The sequence below is a fragment of the Centroberyx affinis genome, unplaced genomic scaffold (genome assembly GCF_046629955.1).
Source record: "Centroberyx affinis isolate AG114_WGS23_722 - 3 ecotype Tasmania unplaced genomic scaffold, CSIRO-AGI_Caff_v1 ptg000555l_1, whole genome shotgun sequence".
Lineage (NCBI taxonomy): Eukaryota > Metazoa > Chordata > Actinopteri > Beryciformes > Berycidae > Centroberyx > Centroberyx affinis.
Genome location: NW_027279199.1, coordinates 184699 through 205586, shown reverse-complemented (window position 1 = coordinate 205586; position 20888 = coordinate 184699). Strand labels below are relative to the sequence as shown.

Below are 20888 nucleotides of genomic sequence, written 5' to 3'. Positions count from 1 at the left end.
CGTCATCAAACAAGCACAAGAAAGAAGAGCAAAAGGTGACATGTGAAAGAGCAGATTAGCAGGATGGGAAAAGCAGAGTGCGAAGAGTCGTCGAGTCTCAGAGAAAGAGAGAGAAAGTGAGATAGAAAGTGGGAAAGCGAAAGGAAGCAAGGAGGCAGAAAGAGGAAGAGGGATAGGCAAGGAACAGTTTGTTTCCAGTGCATGGCGGGTTTGAAACACCAATGTGGATATGCAACAATAAAAGCATCACAATGATATATATGTGTAAATAATGAGGAATATTGTGGTAGTATGCAAACCAAGGGCTGCAAATATATTCTTTCTGTGTCTGTATAGTATGAGTAATGGTTTGTTTATCAAAGCTTTTAGTGTAAATGATGATACTAACATACATTTGTCTTAATGAACTATATACCTGAATGTACGGGGGTTTTTTTTACCAGCGTGCATGCTAGCAGAATGCTTGTGGTCTTAATTGTAATACAAAAACAGGTCAATGTAAATCGCTTTGACTGTACGCTCGCTTGAAAATGGATAATAAAAACCCTGCATGACAAACAACACTGCATAGCATACAGGGGTATGTGTTTGAAAAGCTTTGATATTGATGTGATAGGCAATGCTTCATTTCTTATTGAAAAAAGGTCATGAGCATATAGCAAATGTAAATGTAACTTCTATTACTGTATTATAGGTCTATAATAATAAAATACCTGATTTTAAGAATTCAATTTGGGAAATGAAGCATAATTCAAAAATATATACAAAATATATTTGAGCTTTTAGATGTCACCAAAATGTTTGGCTTGCACAAAACCAAAATGTGGGTGTCATGCATTTATAATGATTCAACTGAAGAGTAAAATCAGGGTAAAATCAAGCTCCTGATATGTTGTGAGGCATCCACAAAATAAAAAGTTTTTCACTCACATGCTTTGCCAGATCTGGACTTTTAGAATCAATATCATACCTGAAATCACAAAAAAGGGCACAAATCACAGAGGCAAACGTAAACTGGCGAAACATTTGGAGACCGAACAAGACCAAAGAACCTTGACACTTTAATTATTTACTCTCATAAAAAAAATACTGGCTGATGCAGGACATTTGCTGCCTGTCAATCACACGCTTGGGTCAGCCAGGGAGCAACGGGAATGGCCCAGAAAATAAATGTAAGCAATAACATGACAGTTAATTAGGGAAGTCATTCTATAGTTTATGAATATAATTTCCTCACCATGCCTTGGGGATCATACTGAAACAATGTAGCAATGTAGTGAAAGTTTAGAGCATCTGCCAGTCAAACTTAATGTAGAAGTAATTAAACCCCAGCATGCCCTCACTCCCACCTCTGTGATAAAAGAGAGATGTAAATGAGTAACACTAATTGTGAGGGGAAATACTTCCTCTCCTCCTGTCCCAGGGTTGTATCATGATAGCGCACCAAATGAATTCATTAAGTGTCTAAAAATCCTCAGAGACCTTCAACTAGATCCTGGATACATCCTGGAAGTCCACCAGGGACTCTGTTCTCTGTTCAGGCTCGAAGGCAAAAAAAAGAAAAGAAAAGAAAACGTAAGGCTTTTTAAAAACATATCTTTTTCTTGTTGAGGAGTGGATGATGAGGAGAGAGTCAAGGAAATGATCCTGACTCTGTTCTCGGATATCTCAAAATGAAATCGCACCTCCCTGACCCTCTCACTGGTCTGGCCTTTTCAAAAGGAAAAAGGCGGCTATCCGGGAGAATAGGGAGGACAGGGGTCTTTGCGCGTCTTATGGGACATGGCTTCAGACATTTGCTTTGCTTAGCAGCAGGGAGACTGAGGATAAAACTTTATATGAAATATTTATCACCCTTATACCAATCTCCCCTCAACGCATGACTATTGAGACACTGCGCCAATGAATAATTCCTCAGGAGAGAGCTGAGGTGGTGGCGAGGGGAAGATGACTGAATTAGGGGGAGAAAATGAGAGAGAGAGGAACAGGAGAGAGAGAGAGAGAGGGGGGGAGAGGGGACGAAAGAGAGCAAGAGAGAGAGAGAGAGAGAATGAAGGGGGAAGATGTTAAGCTTGTGGTGAGAAAAGGAGGGATTGGAAGATTGGGTTCGAAGCGGGTGGCACATCTGAAACTCACACACCTCGGTGCGTCCTCAGAGGGACTGGATCAAATGGAATAACTCACACGTCAAAGCGCAGGTTCTGCTTCTCCTCAAAGAAGTAGTCCAGGATGTACTTCCTGACAAAGTCTGGGTTTAGCGTGTTGTCTATCACCTCTGTTCTCCCAAACTAGATCAGAACCAAAACAGAGGAAGACATACAGACAACGAAGATGCAGAGATGTGAGATGGCACATCATGCAGTCGCTCAGAAAGTACATGCGCTGCTCTGTTACCTCACCCCACCCCCTCTATCTTCTCCCCACAGCCGTGTGAATCCACGGCATCGGATAAGCTCAGATTTGATTAACCAAAGTCGATGATCACACGCAGTCAGCTCTTCTTCTCCACCTCTTCTTATTGTGCTGGTGATGAGCAAGCCTGAGGAAACCACTTTATTGAGTACAATTACACTCGTTTAATTAATACCGCATTCACTCCATCATGGCTCCTGCACCCTCTTTCAGACAATGGGCACAGGGCGCGGGGGGGGGGTGAAGAGACAAAGACGGAGAAAAAGAGTGACTTCCACATTTTGTCGGTACACATGGGAGCTGACACAACGAGAGCGAGATGGCAAACTATCTCCTGCTCTGTGGCGTTCACAGGGAAACGGGAAGCTGCCTGCACAGACGGTGAAAAAAGACCTGTTATTGCTACAGAGTAAGACCTTCTGACGAGGTGTTGTGCTGATAAACAAATCAACAGACAGAGAGAGAGTTGCAGTTCCCCCCACACATGCACACACACACACACACACACGCATGCACACTAATTGTATCCAAAATGAATAATTCATAGTCAGAGAACTGACGTTGAGCTGCATAAATAAATGATCCCTAGTAGAAAGTGTTACCGTAAACTGACACAGTGAATTAATAATAGCAGTGTTAGGGCTTAATGAGGAGATGAAACAGCAGGATTACAGTGGCATCAGATCACGGCAGGCTCACAAATGTGTGATTACTTCCGGTGGTGGTAAAACTCACAATGGCTCCTGACAGGGGAGCTGCACATACCCAAGTTGGAGTAGGAGAACACTTTTAACGGATGGACGCCTATGCTAATGCAAAGGCACTCAAGCAGGATTGTGTGTAACATGTGACAGTTTGACGGACTGGGTTTGCTGAAGTGTAACCTGCCATCAAACATGAAAGTGTGCCTAAGCCTATAAAAGTTTAACTACTGTGCAGCACTACCTCTTCTCTCGCTCTTTCTCTGCGCCTTTCTTCTTGTCAGAGAGCGAGCTCCATTCCAGTATAGTTGCAGAAGCAGTGAGACTCTTCAGAGTGGACAGGGAAAGTATATTTCAGTGACACGGGCCAAATCTGGTGGCAGGGGGCCGATAGCATATTCACTTTGGTCTCGAGCCAAACTTAACCAAAGAAGAAGAATCAGCACCAGAGCAAAGAATTGCCACCCGAGGAAATAACAGACCTCCCGATCCACATATTATTCCTACCTTGGCATGAGCACAGCAGGGCAGCTGAGACACAGCAGCAAAGCACTACAATTAGCTGTCAACCCCCAGACAAAAAACCTGCTGAAGGGATATCTGGGCACTGGCTGTGTGCAGTCGCTGCCATCCAATAACCCTAACTAGAATGAAGTGTGAGCTGGACTGTCAGGGAATCCATCTTGGTATAAAGATTCACGCCGAGGACTTTGACTAAGTGGAAAGGCCAGGCTTTTTTGGCGTTAGGGAGGTCATACTGCATCCGCCACACACTAAACTACATTAACATCCAGTGGTGACCGTGTGGCTGAGTAAAAGAAGAGGAAAGAGGAAAACCTGTCATGGACTGAGAGTAATTACAGACGCAGAGCTGAAGATTATGACTTGAAAATAATGTGGTAACAGAATGATGCGGTGAAGCTACGGTCTTATATATTGGACCACAAATGGCGAGAAAAATTAGACACGGGGGGGGGGGGGCAGGTCTCGAGTGGAGCTGATGAAGGCATCCTACTGCAATCAAAACACAATTTATTCGTAACCATTTGGTTCCCCATTCTTCTCTTGACGGAGTGTGAATGACTAGCAGCCGATGGGAGAGTCTCTCCCACAGAAGAGTAATTGGATTACAGGAGGTTGGTGGCACAGTGAGAGGTGCTCCGACCAACCATATCTACTCTGGGGAGGACAAAAACACATTACATGACAGAGGGGCAAAAGAGACGCTTAGCTTTATCAATTCTGCACAGCTTGACTCTGCTGCTCACAAAGCCATCTGCCTGCACCAAATGCACAAGCCCATATCTCTTCTAGAGGGAGAGATTTCGAGGCTGCACCCACAGTTTGTAAGGGTTTAGAAAGGGGGGCAGATCAGCCAGTGGTGACAGGTGTGGGAGGCTTTCCTGACTGTACACTGCACATATGCTTAATGTTCATCTATATTCTACTGAGGCATTTTCCATTCATCATGACAAAAAGTGAAATTCACCAGGTCTTCTCAAGAATAACGAGAAAGATCTTAATATAATAAGAATATCAAGATTTTTTCTCGTTAACTGTGAGATCAGATCTCGTAATAACAAGATCTTTTCTCATTATATTGAGCTCTTTTCTCATTATATGGAGATCTCTTCTCATTATTCTAAGATCTTTCCTTGCAATAATATCTCTTCTTGTTACATCAGGATCTTCTCTCATTATTATGTGATAAAGATCTCGTTATTATAAGATCTTCTCTCTTTATTATGAGATCTTTCTCGTTATTATGTAATCTTTTCTCATTATAATGAGAAGAGAATCTCCAAATATTGAGATAATACTGTATGGTTCTGCCATGCCTTGCCAGTCACAGAGCCAGGTTCAGGGACTCACTGCCTGATCCTGGGGCTCAGTGTAGAGAAACTAATGATAATTCCATTTATATTACTCAAAGACATCAATATCTCCCAGTGCCTCAAACCAGGAAGAAAAATAAAAGCGGATTAAATAAGTATCCGTGTCATTGCCTTAGCTCTTTTTCTCATTATTCTTAAATCTTGATATTATGATTGATCCTGTTTCTCATGATAACGAGAAAAGATCTTGATATAATGAGAAAACCAGGTGAACTTCCATAACATCCACACTCATTGATAAAACAACTCTTTGGATTTACAAAGGAATGCCGCCAGGTTGTTACCAGGATCAGAGTACAAATTACAGGGTCAAGGGCAGCTGACCTCCCTTGAAAGAAACCTGAGCTGAAATTATAATCAGCCATCATGCTTGAATTTAATTTGTTCTCAATGATTAACATTGCAACAAGATAAAATGGAGCTGCAAAGAGAACACAGCAGCTGAATCTCATCTCCTAGAAAGTCAATCCATTCATGATTTTGGTTCAGATCAGATGTCGCTAGTCTGATGTGTGTCTATGTGTGTGTGTGTGTGTGTGTGTGTGTGTGTGTGTGTGTGTGTGTGTGTGTGTGTGTGTGTGTGTGTGTGTGTGTGTGTGTGTGTGTGTGTTCATCTGTGTCTAACACCCTCTACACCCTGATGAAGGCATGTTGCTGAAACACGTTGGTTTTTATTGCATCAATTAAAGTTTTTTACATCCATTGGTCTCCAAGAGTAGCTGAATTTATTCCTTTTCTAGTTATTTCCAGTTCATGCACCTTGGTTTAAAGACAAAGTTGCAACAGTTCTTCTTCTTGTAACAACCTCTACAGAGTTGAACTATAGAGTTCAGCTGACTGTGTACAGTATGTGTATTGCACTGCAATGTAGAAGCGTCATACCTCCGCCAACGGAGTTGGACGGGGAAAATCTGACATGTGGAATTGGCATATCTTGACAGTTGCATAGTGTTGGTGGAGATATGCGCTCTACTCAGTGCCATCGAGTTTTCAGTATGTGTCTTGTGTCAGTATGTGTGTGCATCAACCCCTGATACACATATCACTGTGGGCTATTTGAGAACGACGACCCCTCCTCCCTTAGGAAACCTCCCACTGAGAGACAGATTATAATTGGAACTGCAGTTCAGTTTGTATCGGGGAACGCTAACTTCTGATGCACCAATGTATGCCAATGTCACAGCAATGTCTATAGGGAATCAATATATATTGCTGTGCTATTTAATAAAAAATGATTCGGGTGAAAGCTCAAGCGCAACATTTTGAACCCACAAAGTCACTCTCCCATTTACTGTCAAGGGAGCAGCTCCAGCATGTACATATTGATTGTGTCATAGATTACAGATCTGGCTCTCTGAGTTTCATGTTTGCAAACAACATTTGGGCTGCCTTGGACCACAGGAATGCCATGGATGAACACTTCAAGGTATCATACTGTCATTTCTCTGCATGTCCATCTGTTTAGATTATGGGGACAAACAATAATCCCGGAAGGACCCTCTGTCCAGCTGCAATCTCGGCCTTCCACCACTTTATCTGAGTCTCTTGTCTAATTAAGGTCCAGTGGCCGGCAGCCAGAGGGGTTCTGACGCCGAGGCTAATCTTTATCGATACGTGTAGCTGTCACTTTAATGGCCAATCAGTCACAGCTAACACAGCGCTGACCAACGCATGAATATTCACAGGGTCAATCAATAGAGAGTGATTGGCACTCACAGCATTTACCTTGAGACTGAGGAGACTGAGGGGAGGGAAGGGGTTGCAAACTGAGAGTATAGGCTGCTGTGGAGAGGACAGAGACGGGCTGATAGAGTTGTGTTGACAGAGGAACTGCTGTGATCTCTTACCTCTCTCCACTGTTTGGACTCCACGCCCTGGGTGTACAGCACAACCACTGAGAAGAGAGGAGGGGGGTGGTGAGGAGCAGAGGAATACATTGTCACAAAATAAACTAAATCAAGCATCCCGCTTCATCAAATTGTGTTTGTTTTGTTCTGCCTTTGCCGACATTCATCATTAATTATCCTGCCACACCCTGACAGCATAATGAAGTGCCAAGCTTAATGATACTGCACCACATCAAATCTAGGTACGATCTCCACACGCAAGGAACAAAGCTCTAAGTAAGATTGAAGGCTCCAGGAGCACAATTTAAGCTGTGCAATCAAAACACAATTTCTTAACAGTGGGATTCTCCCGATTCCTATTTGATTTTCAGACTTCAAATGGCGCTGAGGCAAGGGAGCGCAACGTGACCTGTCACATATCCCAAGGTTCATCTTCTGGTGCATACAAAACAGGGTGAGCGTGATATTTCCCCCGTCGCTTATTTACAAAAAGGACTTGAACCTCCACCCTATTATGTCAAATGTCTCCTCCATTCTCTATCCCGCAGGGAGAATCATAGAAAATGCCTTTATAGCGGTTCCCCAAGAGACCTGGGGATGCTTCCACAGTGTCTCACCAAAAGATACCCATTTGTATTCAAAGGCTGGCGTTTATACCCTGCATGAATTAAGGTACTTTCTGTAGCTCTCACTGAGGAAAGGCTGTCACATTACTGTGCAAATGATATGCGGTTATTGAAGGAACACTTTGAAATAGCAGAGTAAACTGAATCACAGTTAAGCTCAGCGAAAGTGAAAGTAAAGAGTCGCAAAAAAGGGAAGAGGCGTGAATGCACCATATTCTAAGTAAAATCTCCCACAGGAAAAGGTAAGCTGCATTGCAGTCTTTACTCTTTCTAATTCAGTGCAGTTTGTGTTTAATTTGCATGGTAAAAGGTTGAGAATATGATAGTACTTACACGGGTCGGATTTGGAGAATGTGTCTCGGTCCAAAAGGTTCCTGTAAGGGAAGGAAACAAATATACATCAAAACTTCATGTCAGTCAGGAATGAGGATATAATGATCAAGATCTATATTTATCTTTCCTAAAGTCCAATCAATTCCAGTGCATTTTGAATCATCATTGAATCATGTCATAGACTGTGGTGTAACTGTGGGGAAGTTCCAGCTTATTTTGTATGGTGTCTCTCTTGTAAGTACTTTCTGGCAAAATATCTCATATGCCAAGTGCTATGACAACACAGCATGGTAATTTACAATCACACTTAACTCCCCATAAACCATATTGTCCTTGAGTTTTCATTTCCAAGCTAGCAGTACAGTAAGCACATTAAAGCTCAGTAAAAGGACACAGAGGACACACAGGCAGAGCTGCCAGCAAAAACAAATGAGAAGAGTTTGTAGTAAGTTACAGGGAGCAGACAAAATAACGGAAACACCACATGAAAAAGGACTTCAAGTAACTACAGTAAATAGTAATTGCACAGGCAGCTACACAGGTGAGTCATATGCAGCCGAATGCCAATTAGTAGTACTGTATGTATCTGCTATAAATAAAAAGGTCTGACACTCACCACTTTTATGTGAGCTTTCAAAGCAACATGAGGTAACTGACAGGTCCCCATGTAGCACGGGGGAAAACAGTTGTGTAAACCATGACAACACATGCCAAACACAGACAAACTGCACTGGCAAAAGAGGAAGCGTGGCTTTGGATTTGCCCTGGTGAGTCTGGCCTCGGGGCTGCAGGCGGAGGAGGCAGGTGGAGGAGCCAACCGCCGTAACCCGCCACAACACAGACTGAATATGAGGTTCTACTTCAGCAATCACAGCAACAAGGCGCTGACTGCACTGTCAACTGCTTTCAACAGGAGCAATCAGTATGCATCCACATGGACAACGATGGATGCAAAGCTCACTTAGCATCCATGGGAGCATTCTGGTATAACTCAGCGGTCCAAAGAATATTCCATGTGATCATGTCATGAGTTTCAATCTGATCCACTACTTGGCATGGCAACATAGATCACATACATTGAGACCATATGCCATGTGTTCCCCTCAATCAGAACCAAAGAAACCAGGTTACTATTGCATTGCATAATACACATCCTAAAATCTCAGATACAACACTGCTTCGCACACTGTGGAGGAGCTATCCAGTTCCATAACACTGATCCTCATCCAACACCCTTTCATGCAACCAGACACTCTGATTGGCTCATTGACTCATTCAAAATAAGAGTGGCAATCAGCATGAATATTATGCAATCTTTATTTTTAGCCTCTCCTGGAATGGGTTTCTTCCATTTTGAGAGACGAAGGGAAATTCTGTGAGCGTCCCAGCCAAACGAAGTCACTCCCTCTCTTCTCCCATCTTTCCTGCCTCTCTCTGCACCATCACCATACACACCATCTAATAAAGCAGATATTACCATTGAAATGAATACGAAGGGCAGCGCTATGAACTGTTCATACAATTGATCATTTCAATCAATGTTTCAAATAAGATACATTATACAGTCGACCTCAGTGACCTCATTAGCATACCAGTATAGTCCAAAAGCCTATAAATTTGTCCCGTTTCTGATTCCTGGTTCTGAGCAGTGTCAATAAATAACTCACATGCAGTATAGGACAATCCTCTTCCCTTTGGGGAATAGGAGGATTTCAATGAATATAGATGAGGCTTCGAGACTCAATCCGAGCAACAAGACATCATTCATGTACACATATATAATTCTGCAGTGCTGGATAAAAAAGTCTTCCGTCACAGGGATATGTGGGGTGGGGAGGGGGGTATTAGATGCAGCTTAATTTGGGTTATTGTCGGTGTTTAGCCTTGGGCTGACCTGACTACAGTTGGAACATTGTCACTGTAATTATCACTGGTGATAACAAAGCCATCCATGACTAACTGCCTCTTCTCATCCACCTGTTATTGTCTGGCATCCATTACCCTCAGCCAATTAGCTTGTCCATCACCTTATCCTATCTCTTCGCACACAACAGAATGCAGCACACGGAAAAGAAAAACAGGAAAACGTGCCACACTATATCACAATGATACAGTGTTACAGTAAATGGAGAGCTGGAAAAACAAGCCAGCATTCGAGTGAACAATATCCATTCCAGAAAGAAATGATTAGTACATAGATTTATACGCCCATACAAACTAATCCACCATCTTACTGTGCGCATGTCCGGAGTGCACACAATGCTGCGTGGGTATTAACATCTCCGATAATCCATCTGCTCTCAGTGAAGTAACGCTGCCCGTTTCAAAAGTTAACTCACCGCAGGTCTCAATGGGATAAGACAAGATCATTATCCCAAAAGTTGATGTACAGTGAAGTTCATGAAAAGTAGGACAAAAGTAATTATATCTAGCTTCTTCCCTTCCTCATCACACTTCATATAGCATCCTTTATAGTACACTACACGTCCTTTTATTTTCATCAGTATGAAAATGTAATTATCCCCTTATTGGAAGTATGATTTTGGGAATATGTGGGAATATATGTTTTCTTATTCCTCTTGATCTCGCCACCTTCATTAAAACTCTAACTGTAGAAATCTCTTGTCATTGGAGCATTCAATATTTTATCACATGTGATGCAACAGTCTGGAGTGTATTATCAGATGTAGATCAAACAAAAGCGTGGGACATGACAATCAATTCCACCAGAGGAATATGAAAAATCCCATTAACAGATTTCCTTCTCCGCCTAATCATCCCTAACGTGGTAATGTTTGTTTATTCATCAATGAATGAATCTAATTGTAGATATCGGTTATTCATACTTTAATTAATAAGTAATGCAGTAATAGGAAAAGCTGTAAACGCTAAATTAGCATTACCCAACTGATGTATTTGCTCTGCAGATCTCCAGAATCTGCAAAAATTTGTCACAAAAAGTGTTTAGTTTGGCTTAAATATTCATAAATGTTTCCACTACGGGGCAAATGTGAATCCAAGGGAGTTTGCCATCCATAAAACCCCTCAAGACAAGTATCTGGCTGCTGAACTCTAATTTGGAAGTATATATTAGGAAAATAAGCTCCTTCTCGGTCAGACACCTGCAGATATTTTAGCAAATGGTCCATGTGGCTGGTTATTAATCTAAGAGATGTTGGAATTAATTCATGTGCCTGCAGTGCGTCACTGTCAGCAGTCCCTTAATTCTCTACCCCTCTCTTAGAGTTGTCGAAATCATAATTGGCACCTTGGAGAAATAGCATCTAATTCAGTGGGAAGAGGTTTTAAATAGCCTTGAATCTGGCTGGCCACCCCGGCATGATCTCCTCCCTCTGTGGTTCTTAAAGGACAAATGCAAGGTTGAAAGTCAAGTCTCTAACTGCATTAGCGGGAGAGGAAGACCTAACTCTGTAATACATTAGAGACAACGGGAGACGGCCTGGAGGAGGGAGTGAAGGATGGTTTGTAATTGTAAGTCTGCTCTGTCACTTTCTCTCCCGCCCTATGACCCTCTCTTCTTTGACCAAAGACGGCCATTTTCTTTCCACTCAGACACCACGGGGTCAGCGGGGCCACTTTCTGTCTAATATGCCCATAAGGAACATCTCAAGGGCCACGGGGTCATATAGGACCAAACAGGAGAGACTGACAGTATGCTGCTGCAGAGGTTAGCTGACACTCTTACAAACCTGAGGCTTCCCTTTATTTAGACTGAAATATTCCACACTTTTCCTGAGGGGGATTTTCAGAAAAAGGGATATAGTTGTTGTGCAGGAGAGGTCAGAAGCAGTAGGCTTATAAGAAGGACCTCCCCTGGAATTAAAACAAAATAGGCTATTGATAAGAATTGATACACTCTTGGGTTCTCTTCCAGAAAAAAATGAAAAATACAAATAAAAGCTCTTAAAAACATTGGTAAAATTGTCCAGCATTTCAGTATTGGCAACAATCTCTGCCTGTACGACTTTGTCTGTCTGTCACAAATGATGATACAGAGTAATGTTGCTTTTGTCTCAATCTCAAAACCTCTCCCCCATTACACTCAACATGCAATCTGGTCCCTTTATTAGTGACAAACCCATCTGCTGACCTTCACTGTGATGGCGCCAGGTGTCTTCTCCTCCTCCATCTGTTTAATTATTCAGTTTCTGTCCAACCTGGGATCTCTCCAGGACTACAATACCTGCAGCAGAGCACTCCCTGGGCGGCCGTCTTGCAAGCAGTGACAGAATCTCAGTCATAAAACCGGTCTTCTGTTGGTCTAGTAAATGAGAATACACACCCATGCACATACGCTACGATTCCCTAAGGCTGTTCCAGCTAAGTTTTCGGTGTATGACTAATGTTTGTACTGGGAATAATATCACTGCTAATTGCGCACTGTGACAGCTCGGGGTTTGTGCAGAGATAGGTTTCTGCGAGGAGCTGGGGGAGATGTGCACACTGATACTACGGCTGTTATAACCCTGGCAGAGCACTTTGCGCTCTGCCTAGTGTGAATTCACGCCAATTTCACTTCATCTCCCGCTCTGTGTTCCATCTGAAAACACCCAAGCTGTTAATCTCTTTGCACGCACACACACGCGCACATACACACAACAATGTACTTCACAGAGTGGCGAACGTAAAACACTTTAAATTGTACACTAAGAACAGAGTCGAGCACAATAGGGCATTTCTAAGCGTATATAGCGTTTGGCTCTGAAATAACGCTAATTGATGTTAGTGAGGGAGCTGCGATATGAGGCAATATGAGGCAATATGAGGCGGAAACAGAGAGGAGGAACTGTGTAATTGGTGCCGATATACAATGAGCCCATGTTGAGCCTAGGTAGGTGAGAGGAGCACACAGGAGGGAGGTGGTAAATTGTAGTGAGCATGAAATGACTAACACTAACTAGCATTGTGACAATTCAAAGGTATGACCACCCTTTAGAGCATAATCATACCTAATCAATACCTGTGCTACACAGTTTAAAAATACATGCACATTTCCACATACACACCCAAATGTCCCTCTTGGCTACAATATAAGGCATCCGCTGGAATGTATCTAACAGAAAAGCTCCCAACTCTGATACACCTACAGGTATGACAATAACATGACAATGACTAACTTGTTTAGCCCTTCAGCTAAGCCCGCACTGCAAAAAATCTCCATCTTAACAAGTCATTTAGTCTATTATAGAGTCCAACCTGCCAATAGCGTTAGATAATTTCACTTGTTTCCAATGCAAATCAATTTGTTTCAAGAGTTTTATAGAATCAAGTGTCATTTTCTTGATAGTAGTGCAGTGATCTGCCTTTTTCTGACTCGTTTCAAGATACTGACACTCGATTTCTAGAAAATTCCTGAAAACTGCATTGGAAACAAGTGGAGTTATCTCACCCCACTGGCAGAATTTTTCTCTTGGTTTAAGAAAAATAGGATTTGAAGGCTGAATATGAGACCAAATGACTTTTTTTTTTGCAGTGTGTCACTGAGTCAGAGACCTTCAACATATATATCATAACATGGTGAAATCTTTACTGAGGAAAATCTCAACCTGTCAAGCCATGTACAAATCTGCCATCAGCTCTCACATTCCCCAGACCCAAACAAGCTGTGATGTTAGGTCAGATATTCCCCCCACGCAGAAATCCACTGACATAGTCTACTAACCCTTAAGGTTGAAAACAGTGACAAGAGCATCTTGATATGTCTAAGCCAAGGGGAATGCCTTGATATTTTCTCCGTACACCACACTGTCGGATCATACAGTCACTCAAATCAACACTTCCAGATGACACCGGTAACATGCAGAGTGTCATAAACCAGTGACATGGCACCACAACTGTGTCTCCATGGGATCTCCCTCCGCTGCCATACATCCCAAATGAGAATGTATTAATAACACTGACACCGCCACAAGCCAAGTGTCTGGGATCCAAACTCATTTTCACTGTGTCAGGGGTTCATGCATAATTATTCGCTTCATCGACCTGTGAGACTTGCCTGCTGCAATCTTAACATCCCCAAAATTGGAAAGGATCTGCCTCTCTTGGCGCCATCGCGTCTCTCAGCCTCGACCCCCAAAACAGATGCTGCACATCTCGCATAGACACACACCATCCTGGGAGATAAAAGCTGTGAGCCCGCCTCAGGTCAGTCTTAACCCAGAACTGGTTATGAAAAGAATGGCTTAGTAAAACATTGCAAATTGAAATCTCTCTCTTACCCAGAGAGATCCTTTATTAATATTTTATGCTCTGGTACAATGCAAACTAGTTCAATTCAAACTTGCTTTCCGCCAGCGCAAAACAAAAGGATGTTTCAACCAGGAAACCAGGTCGCGGGGTTTGATTGAACGGGTAACCAAGACTCCAGAGAGGTGACACGATTTAGATCAACAGCTACATTAGCAGAACAACGACAGCAGAGTTACAGGCCAGGAAGGCAGCGGCAATGCATCCGAATAAACACCAGCTTGCTTTCCCAGATTGAATTCCAATTTCTCTGCTCAAACAATTGTTTTTGACCGATCGAGTTGCGACACCACACATCCTAATCATCCTGATGCTTTCATTATGGCTCCCCTCCTCCTGCTGCGATGATTGCCTCGGGGAGAGTTCAGATGGAGAAGCATGCCACAAGTTTTCAGAGTGACCCCGGAGAATAGCAATCAGTGGCCTTGTGCGCTGGGGATCCTCCCCTTCAAGCATTTGTCACAGGATGCTGGATGTCGTGTGACCTCTGTGAGCTCCACTCTGCGATTCACCAGGTAATGAATCCCTGAGGACCGGAGTGGCCTGGTTGAGTTAAATCCCCCAGCTGTGGAATCCATTGATTGGTGGAGTGCTACTCTAACCAATCTATCACAAATAAATGGGTATGCCGAGCTCCAAAGCCACGGAGGAGAGCCATAGCGGAGAGACAAGGAGCAATGTCTTCATACGGATGAAATGGGCGCTAGGTGTTGATGAAGTTCGACACTCGGGGCTGTCAGGTGGGAGGCTGAGCACAGTGGAGGAGAGGGTGGCTTTGTCAGCAGATGCACTTTAACAGCAAACCTACAGTAGTCGGCTTTTCACCTGTCGCAAGGGAACAATAAATTTATGTTTGATCTAGTATGCCTTCTGTAGTTCCGCGTTCTAATCTGGTGCAATGTGTTTTCATTTTCACGCCAGAAAAAAAAGATAAGTCTTGGTGCCTTCTGCTCCCTTGGGACTTCCTGGTGGTTTTGTTGGACTAAAGTGTATATCATGCACTCACAGTGTTACAGCTTCCAAATCTGGGTCACAATCTTTCAACAGATCATTCTGCTATTTTTCCTTTCACTCTCTGCTGTATACTAACCATCTATCTAACAAATGCAGATGTAACAAAATAATGATGTTTTTAGAAAGAAGAAATTATCTCTCCCTTACATGATTGATAAGTGTCCTAAACCTTTGCCAGTTTTGGTGTCAAGCCAATCAACAAGTCTGCAGATATAGGCTGTGCACACTGACACTGTATTTGCAGATCATGACCAATGTCCTGGACGTGGATCTCTGTAGTGAACAATAAAGGAAGCAGGAACAAAAAATCTATTCATCAAATGAAGATCCATGTGTGAAGCCTTCAGGGGCTTTGTGGTATTTGTCTGTGTGCACAATTTTTCTGACAGACATTAGCCTACCAAAAATTGGAAACTGTGTTTCTCAGTGGTTATTTGGACCCACAGAGCCAAAATCCCAGTTTCCCTTAAGTCATTTTGCATGGGAACTCTGAGACTCTGGTAAGCTCAGATATAGAAAGGGCAAATTCTGAAATCAGCTGCATTCACATTTACTATTTGGTCATCATTAAGGCATGATGTAGCAAACCACAAAGACAACTTATGAAATATTCAATACTTAACTATTAGCTACTGAAAACACTCCTTACTGGCATGTAACTGGTTGGATCAAGCCTATAAATGTACAGTGGGACCATTCATTGCCCTTCTCCTGTCTAACCCATTGAGCTGTATTCACTGGCATATATTTCACAGGGCAAATGCAGGAATAGATACCACTTGAGTTTCAAGAGCCATCTTATCACTGAGCTGGAGTGTAGCCCTCACAGCTAAGAAGCAGATGCTCTGGGCTCGGCTCGCCGGCTGACCTATGAGCAAAACCAATCAGAGCCATAGAGGGGAAACAATGTGCTATCACAGCGATATGCACTTGTTTTGATAAGGGGTTGTCTGCTTCAGTCCCTCCAGCTTGTCAGGAGGCTGGCTGCAATAACAGCAGCGGGTTATGAGAATGCCTGTAGGGTTGCACGCCGCAATTCAATTCCACGTGTGCTGCAATCTCAGAGCTTTCAGGCTTGCTAAATCAATTACACAGAATTGTGGTGCTGATGCCTCTCACCCACATAACAGCCTTTGTTTCTGTTTGTTTCTATTGGACGGACCAAACAGAAACTGGAAGACAACTGGCAGAGATAGTTCTATGGTTGGGTGTTGTGTGTATTTCTATATTTTTTTTATACATGTTTCGGCCAGTTTAGCTTTTGCGCTGTCCAGTATTTAATCTTTTGAGCCGTTTCATACATGAGCTAGCAATCTCCATAAGGCACAAAGAAGAACAGGACGGACCTGAATTCTTTGCATCTAAAGCAGACAATTTTTCAAGGCTGAGGCAAAGCAGGAATTAATTTTTCTATCGAACTGTGTCCTGGAGCAAGCCTTTGTTTGGGGAGACATTAATGACAGACAAGGGAGCTGCGGATCGACACAGCCTGAGGGCATCTACACAGATCCCAGCTTCAACTATGAAGGTCTGAGGGGGAAAAAACACAGTGTTTACCAAGAGGGAACAACAGGAGCTCCATAACAAAGTCCAGCGGCTAAGCAAAACACATGCACACACATGGATACACGCACACCCAACCACCCACACACACACACACACACACACAGCACGCAAACTACTCATTCACATGCATACAAGTACACACAACAACACATACCACACACACACACACACATTCGGCTTCAGTTGTGCACACCATCAAGGTATTCCTGTTACATGCAGCATAAATCACAATGATAAGCAGAATTTCTAAACTGTGGCAGGGGGATCCCACAGTCCCACCATGACGCAGCCGCGGTTAATGCTGCTCACCATCCTCATCCAATTCTAAATTTCTTTCTTCTTTTCTTTTCATAATGAAAAAAAAAATATCAATGAGAAGATTTGACTGGGAAGATTTGACTCCAGCTGCACCAGTCTCTATTAACTGGCTTGACTAAAGGTTAATTGGTGTGTTTTGAAATGTGACAGCTCAATTAATAGACCAAAAATGGTTTGGGGCTATTAATTAAGGCTACCTGATAACAACAACAAAGCTGGTTTTATTTACAAAGCAAATAGCATCAACGATATTTGCAACGAGAGAAAAAGACATTCACTTAGAGCCGACCTTATCAATTCCCCCCCGAGATAAATGAATGAATGTTTAGTTCGAGAAGAATGCAAATGAGAGAAGAAAGCAGAAGTGTCAGAGAATGTTGATAAACCTCTCGGCTATAGCTTACATACTGATTTCTGAAATCTCTATTGACACAGATACGGTCGTCAATTTCGACACAAGAGCGAAGTGTAGATGGGAACACGTCATTTCTACTTCTCTTCATGTGTATAATACTGATGTAGCCTACAGTAAGGGTTAACCTATAGAATATGACACAATAGCGCACAGCTTTTGGAAAGGCCCTGGAAACACAACGAGCCCAAAAAACAGACTTATAGCAATTATGATCAGTTTCCATAAGAAATGTCTACTTAAATTGGACAAACTGTGCGTGCCAATTCATATCAAGCTACTGTATGATACAGTAGCCTGCAACCACCATTCTCTACCTACCTAACCGCGCCCCACCCTACCTAGACGAAGCGCTTCCCCTCTTCGTGATGTTTTTGGGGTTGTCGGGGTTAAACTACAGGCTCGTGAAGCACCACCATGGAAAATCAGCTATTACCATTAGTAGTCAATCGCGGTCTTAATGTTTCTGAGCCAGAATAATATCGTTTTCACAGCCTGTAAAGAAGTTGAACGGTTTTTACATGTGACACACAGCCTCGGGGAAGCCTCTCGCACGCGCCAACAAACTCTCCAACTGTCGATAGAATAGAATATCTGCTGTGGCACGCGACTCCCACACGGGCTCGAGACCCAGCAAACACTCCAAATGAATGAAGGGACAATTAGGGGGGTGGAGGCAAGTGGGAATTGTTGGCTAATCTAAATACTAACGCCATATGAAAAAAAAAGTTTAAGACTGCTATACGACTTGCAGCACGTCAAATTAGGCTGCAGTCTACTTCAGAAACTGGTTAGGGAAAAAATGTTGTAGTGTTTATACTATTGGAATGGTAACTACATTATGGTTTTGCAATTCTCCATACCACCCTAATGAAAAATCACTGTAAAATTCCTAAAATATTCCCAAGGACCTATGTGTCTGTGGCACTTAATAGTGAGTTTATAGTGACTGTATTATACTGACCAAGGCTGTCTCCTACATAGGGTTTTCTGCGGTATAGTTTTATGACCTATATGCTATTTAAAAGTTTTGCTGTTATACAGTATTTGTATAGTAGGTATCCATCAAAAATGTACTAGGCTATAGCCTACTAGAAGCCTATATAGGCTAGTTCCTTCTCGTAAAGGGAATGTTGGACAGCGTTTATGTTCAGTATTTGAGCTGTAAGTGTGTTTTAATTAAATGTTTAATACTAGCAGCATGGGTCTGGCCAGTCTAAGTGCTCCATAGAGCCAAAGCACCAAAGCGCACGGAGCTTCCCAAAGCCTGACGCAGACAGAGCAGCAGCAGCAGCAGCGGCGGCGGACTCACCTGCAAGACACTGTGATCTCCACTTTGGTGGCCGGGATGCTCCCGGTGATGGGGTCGAAGTCGCAGACCGTCGCCATGGCCTCCACTTTGTCCATAACGTCTCCCTCCATGCGTGCGGGAGACCCAGGCCAGCTCCCCGGTTCGCACAGCCTGCGTCCCCAAAACCTCACTCCCTCACAGAGCCGACAGCGGAGAGCGGGGGCGCAGCGGATGAGCGGCGGGGTGTAGAGTCCGGTCAGATCTCCTAAGTGCTCTCCATTGGACGGGCAACAGCATGGAAAGTTTAATGGGAACCTGCGGTGATCGAGTTATTGATTTGGCAACTGGAATCACAAGCCAGGGCGCGTCAGTGTGGAGTCCACTGTTTTCAAGGCAAAGAATGATCTGTGCTGGCAGAGGAGCGTTTGAAAAGTGAAAGCTGTGAACTCCACCCCTCCTGTCTGCATTCTTCTACAGGCAGGGATGCGACTGACACTCGTTGCGGATTCAAGCTATTGATCTACGGCTGCACGGGTCGTTATTTCAGCCCAAATTGGTTTTGAGGGCTATTAACAGCAACTACCGCCCGGAAAAGAAGCATTGAGGGACAGGAACCTTGGATTGTTTTTTGTTTTTTTAATTTGTCGACCTGATAAGAGTAGCTGAATTATTTTATTTGAATTTTAACCAGCTGTGTAATTTCCTAAAGTGTAGTTTATTGCTGCTTAGGCTAATGTAGCCTGTATAACCTATTCTGATTTAAGAACATAATAAAAGAGTTTCACCACACAGCCTGTGACAGCTTGCAAATTAACGAAAAAATACGATGCCCAGCTGAGCCTTTGCGTCACTTGCATGAATAGTTTATTCTTAAACAATGTTAAAATTACATCAGTTCCTCTGGAGCGCCAGGTCTTATTACTAATTGAAAGGCTGCCTGATGCACTTTCAGCATCTGGACAGCTCCTCCAGCTCCAGCACCGTCTCAGCCGTGTGGCTCATTTGTCCCACTAATAAAAAAATAAAAAAAAGCGCCGCTTTCTCCTCCAGAGCCTCAGCTGTCTCGTTTTAGACTGGCACCCATATTCCTCTCTGGGAGACTGGCTCTGCTCTCCCTTGGGAGCGCCTTTTCTGTTTTTTTTTTCCTGACTTAACTACCTGGTGAAATGAGGAGAAACTCAAACGCGTCAAACGAATATTTCAAAGACAAATATTACTTATATATTAGGTCCATCATGCTGGGTTTGAAGAAAAGTTTTTTGGGTTTTTTTGCAGGCCTGTGTGTGTGTGTGTGTGTGTGTGTGTGTGTGTGTGTGTGTGTGTGTGTTTTAACTCCCATCAGTCATGGCCACCCAACGACCAACCAATAAATCTCCCGGGAGAGGAGACTGTGCAGCAGTGAGCGATTGTTTCCTCTCTGTACAGGGAACACGGTTTTCCTCATCTACCCACTCACATAAAGCTTTTTAAGAAATCATGCTAAATCACTCTGTCCCCCGGAGCCTTTCAGCGCAGTTATCAGAGGCAAATACAGCAGCTCTACACTCAGATGAGAATAACGAATAAACCACTCCAAATCAGCCACTTACACACACACACACACACACACAGGCCTGCCCCAGTACATAATTTGTGACACATATGGAAATACGGGCATATATACACACACTGAGCCGCCTACATATGGTTCATAGATGTAAAACACACCAACACACACACACAGACGCACACATACACATATCCACCTATACACACACTCAGACACTTATACAGCCATTGAAACTCTATGGGGTCCACAGGCTATCCATCACTCTCCAAGCGTCAGTGGGCAGCGAGCATTGTGGGAGGCCGAAACACAGCAGTAATGCAGCACTTTACACTTACACCTGGGACTGCGACTTGGGCTTGAGATTTCAGGACAGAAAACCTTGCAGCACTGGCTTCATCGTTAGTCATACACTTGGTAATTAGGCCCTGTGGTGGCACTTGGTCGGCTGATTTTGAGTTCCCCCGAGTAGCTGCGCTGCTCCCCGCCGCACGCTGAGAGGGGCCGCGCTCCCCTCCCGCACCCAGCCCACTTCCTATATACGCTTTGGCAGAAGTGTAATTACAGGGGTGTGCTGTGCTCGCTCTCTGCAGGGAGTGTGTGTTGTTGTATGTGTGTGTGTGTGTGTGTGTGTGAGCAGTGGTGTGACCCCATGCTGAT

At 43.4% G+C, this 20888-nt stretch overlaps 1 protein-coding gene across 1 annotated transcript in view; it reads right to left on the bottom strand.

The window, feature by feature from the left end:
- cpne5a (copine Va) overlaps positions 1–18813 on the bottom strand; it is a 61174-nt gene extending 42361 nt beyond the window's left edge. Inside the window, exons 1-5 of the mRNA XM_071518125.1 lie at positions 18704–18813; positions 7815–7855; positions 6856–6902; positions 2185–2288; positions 931–970 (exon numbers count right to left, since the gene is read on the bottom strand). Of these exons, the coding sequence (XP_071374226.1) occupies positions 931–970; positions 2185–2288; positions 6856–6902; positions 7815–7855; positions 18704–18813 (342 nt within the window). The remainder of the gene's footprint in view (positions 1–930; positions 971–2184; positions 2289–6855; positions 6903–7814; positions 7856–18703) is intronic.
- Between the last annotated feature and the right edge of the window lie 2075 nt (positions 18814–20888).